Here is a 4,115-nt window from a genome sequence, read left to right as displayed (position 1 = left end):
TGTTTATAATATATAAGAAATATATTATATTTTTCCTTTTCAGTTTTGTGGTGAATACAAGACAAATGAGAGCTCTGCGTTGTGTTATTAGTGCTTACCTTATTTGACCATTGACTGCATTGAAGTTTCATTTAACTTTACTATTATACCATGTATGCATTTATTTCTGATTGTGCTTTGTTACTATCTATTGTTACAATTGAGTGCTTAAATACTCAAGAGCTTGTCCAAAGTAAAACACTCATTCTCCATCAAAAAGTAAAGAATAAAAATTACAAAACTCTCTCTTGGAAAGGAGTGAAGATAGTACTCACCATGACAAGAATTGTTCTTCTTTTTGTCCTCTTTAGTCTAAATTACCATTCTCATGCGGATTTAATAGCTGATACCTGCCAGAAATCTGAATATCCCGATCTTTGCAATTCGACTCTAAGGTCAGACCCTCGCAGTGCAAAGGCAGATGCCACAGGGCTTGCTCGTATCATGCTTGAAGCTGCACTTACTAAAGCTTCTACTACTTTCAATCAAGTGAAAAAATTACTTAGCAAGACAACAGAACCTGTTCTCAAAGAATGTCTCACCGCTTGCACTGATTTGTATGGATTAATCGTCAAAGAAATTCCTACAGCCATTCAGAATGTGGGGTCAGATAACAATGAAGCTATCCATGAAGGAGATTCGGCCATTACTAATGCTGACACTTGTGAAGGTATATTTAGTGAGGAACCTAATAAGCGTAAATCGCCTTTCACGGCTAACAATATTGCCGTGCAACACCTAGTAGCAATTGCTGAGGATATTTTAGCTTCGCTTGGTTAAATTTCATCTTTGTAAACCAAATTCTATCTTTGTTTTAATTATGGAATGAATAAATGAACTTCTTAGTTTGTTTGTCTGTTTGTTTTTTTGTTTTTTTTTTTTTCATAGCGTTCTTACTTTCCAACGATTTAATACTTGTAGGGCTAAGGATTAGTGTTGTTTTTAAATGAGGTAAGAAGAGAATGTGTGACGACCCTGCCATATATAATATTTTATATCTAATTAATCAAGGTGATTTGGATTTTAATTTAATTGTGGAATTGATGAACAATGTTGGTATTGATTTGTATGTAATTTTATAAAAGAGTTATTTCGGAATTAGAAATTAAAAGCTTAAGTAGCTCAAGAAGGTGAAATTGACGAATTGAATTATTTTAATTTTGAGTATCAGACCATATGGGGGTTTAATTAAATATTCGATTCTGTTTAGTAAAATTGAGATTTTATTAATTGGGTCCGAATTGGAGTTGATCAAGTTATGAAGATTGGGAATTGGGATTATTGTAAATTAAATTGAATTATGAGGAGTTCAATTTAAATATGTAATTTATTGATTGGAATTTTGAGTCTGATTAGAAATTGAAGGCCTAAATGGTTTGAAAAATCAAAATTGATGATGACAATAAGTTTAATTTAATATTTGGAGCCTTTTGAGAGTTTGATTAAAAATTTGATTCGGGATGGTAAAAATTAAATATAATTAATTGGGCCTCAATTGAAGTCAATTAGACTAACTAAATTATGTGAGATTGGTGTTTGGTTGTGATTACTTTAATTATGTGTTAATTAAGATTTATAAAGGCTACGTGTTATTTAATTAAGCTAATCTTAATCATAAATCAAATTAAGAAAGAATCTAGAATTGTGAGAGTGTGGTGTACAGAGAAACTTGTGTGGGTGTGTATGTGTATATCGTTGTTGTGCTGGCAGCTTGGACCTGTGCGCGTGTGTAGTGTGGATGCCTCAAGAGAAGTTGTGTGTCTGTGTAATACATGTGCTGGAAATTAGATTCAAACACATAGAAGAGAGAGAGAGAGAGAGAGAGAGAGAGAGAGAGAGAGAGAGAGAGAAGGTGATTGAAGTAGACCATTGAGAGAGAGAAAGCCACAGATTGAAGGGAAAAGAGAAGGAGCTTAAGAATTCATCAATTGTACACCAAATTGAAGATTGAAGGTAAGGATTTCCAGCTTGAATTTTGTAGAATCCTTGTATTACACTTGAATTAAAGGAAAATTACATATACCTCCCTCGAGGTTTAGCTAAATTACAGATACCCCCATGAGGTTTATATTTTCATAACAAATTTCCCCCTGAGGTTTATATTTTCATAACAAATTGCCCCCTAATTTGTTATGCAAATATAACTTTTTGGGGAGAATTTGTAATTTCTCAAACTTTAGGGGGTATCTTTAATTTAGCTAAACCTCGATGAGGGTATATGTAATTTGCCCTTGAATTAAAGATGAGTTTGGGTTCAATTTCGCATAACTTGGAAGAAATTAGAAAACAAAGATGAAGAGATTAAGTTAGGTTCATGGTTATGGAAATTAATTATTTTGGGTTTGACGTTGTGATCTTGTATGATATTAAGTCTCATTGTTACATGCATGAGTAAATTCTACAAGTTTAATACTCTAATTATACATGCATCTTGGATTTTGAAGAATTTTGACTAATTCAATCTCATATTTTGAAGAGAAAAAGGAAAAGCTTTGAAATTAGGAATATGTTTGATTTTGATCTTTAATCCATGCATGTAATTTAATTTAAAAGTTTTATTCAATTTAGACACATTTTGGAATATCTATGATCATAAATTAAGTTTTTGGTTGCAAATTAAGTTAAGTTGAAACTCTAGAAATTGATTTTTGTAATTCATCAGTTAAGTTTGATTTTTGTTATTAATAATGAAATTGGGTTTTATTTTTACATACATCATGAAATTTTCAAGACTTTGGAAAGTTTAATTCATATTTTAAAATTTGTGGGTTTGATACAAAGAAAATGAATTAAATCTAAATTTGGAAATAAATTATAATTTATATCTGAGAATCAAAAATTAGTTTAATTTTGATTTAAATTTCTTACATGTAAAGATTTTTGAAAGGGCTTTATAACTTTAATTTATGTTTTATAAAACAAAGAAAGAAAAATATTGGAATTATTATATTCATCAAATTATTGGTTTTAATCTTAATGATCAAAGAGATTTTTGTATTAGAAATTGGAAAATTAGTCATGGGTTCATCTTTATTAATAAAATTACATGTTTAAATTGGTTCATGCAAGAGTTTGAGTTTTGAAAATGTGTTTGGAAATTATTTTGTTGGTTTTGAAAGCACATCAAATTTGTTGGCCACTCGAGCGGTGAAGTCACCGCTCAAGCGAACATTAAGGCCAACCAGTATGTTTACAGAGTTTTGCAGACCGCTCGAGCGACCAAAGGTGCGCTCAAGCGAAGACCCTATTTTCAGCAATTTTTGACTAGCTCTTTTAAATGCATAATTGCATCATCGTGACATTCTAAGTATTCTTAGGCACCAATTGGACTCACATAGTCATGGAATGAGCTAGGAGCGCATAAAGAGAGTTGAATCAAAATGAAATGAATATTGAATGGTGCTTTTATTGTGTTTTTGTTATGTGATTTGTTTGGGTGGACTTCAGAAGCCTTATATCGACTTAACCTACCGTGAGTAATAACTTTATAAAGATACGTTCAAGTTATATTCATTTTCGAAAATGTTACTGTTATCGAATTTGATATATGAATGATTGAATGGCTTATTGAAATGAATAGTTTATTGAAACACTATGATGATTTATCAAAACTGTTATTGTTCATTGAATGGTTTATTGAAACTCTAGTTTCTTATGACTGAATGAAGTTCTCTTTTGAAAATATATTCATGGTCTATTGATTATAGGCCCTTGCCTGGGGGAAATAATACCATGGCCCATTGACCCTTGCCTGGGGGAGATTAATACCATGGCCCATTAACCCTTGCTTGAGGGAGATTAATACCATGGCCCATTGACCCTTGCCTGGGGGAGATTAATACCATGGCCTATTGTCCCTTGCCTGGGGGAGATTAATACCATGGACCATTGGCCCTCGCCCGGGGGAAACAGTACCGTGGCCCATTGGACAATTGAAACACAGAGATCTCTGCTGTTAGATTTTAATGGTTACATTGGATATGATATATTGATTGGTCCTTGAGGTCCCATTAATATTGATACATTGTTACTCTATTGGATGTACCACATAAATTGTCATTGAATGAGTATTGCTA

At 32.2% G+C, this 4,115-nt stretch overlaps 1 protein-coding gene across 1 annotated transcript; it reads left to right on the top strand.

The window, feature by feature from the left end:
* Positions 1 to 315: 315 nt before the first annotated feature.
* Positions 316 to 819, top strand: LOC114259964 (pectinesterase inhibitor-like). The gene has a single exon (XM_028199997.2). It carries the CDS (start codon positions 316 to 318, stop codon positions 817 to 819), a length of 504 nt encoding a protein of 167 aa, XP_028055798.2.
* The last annotated feature ends 3,296 nt before the right edge of the window (positions 820 to 4,115 follow it).

The sequence above is a fragment of the Camellia sinensis genome, chromosome 5, assembly GCF_055761805.1.
Source record: "Camellia sinensis isolate YWXY chromosome 5, ASM5576180v1, whole genome shotgun sequence".
NCBI classification, from domain to species: domain Eukaryota; kingdom Viridiplantae; phylum Streptophyta; class Magnoliopsida; order Ericales; family Theaceae; genus Camellia; species Camellia sinensis.
This window is presented reverse-complemented; position numbering and strand designations above follow the sequence as displayed.

What these genes read in the sequence shown, in the direction of transcription:
- LOC114259964 (XM_028199997.2), top strand. Translation starts at nt 316, where the DNA reads ATGACAAGAATTGTTCTTCTTTTTGTCCTCTTTAGTCTAAATTACCAT.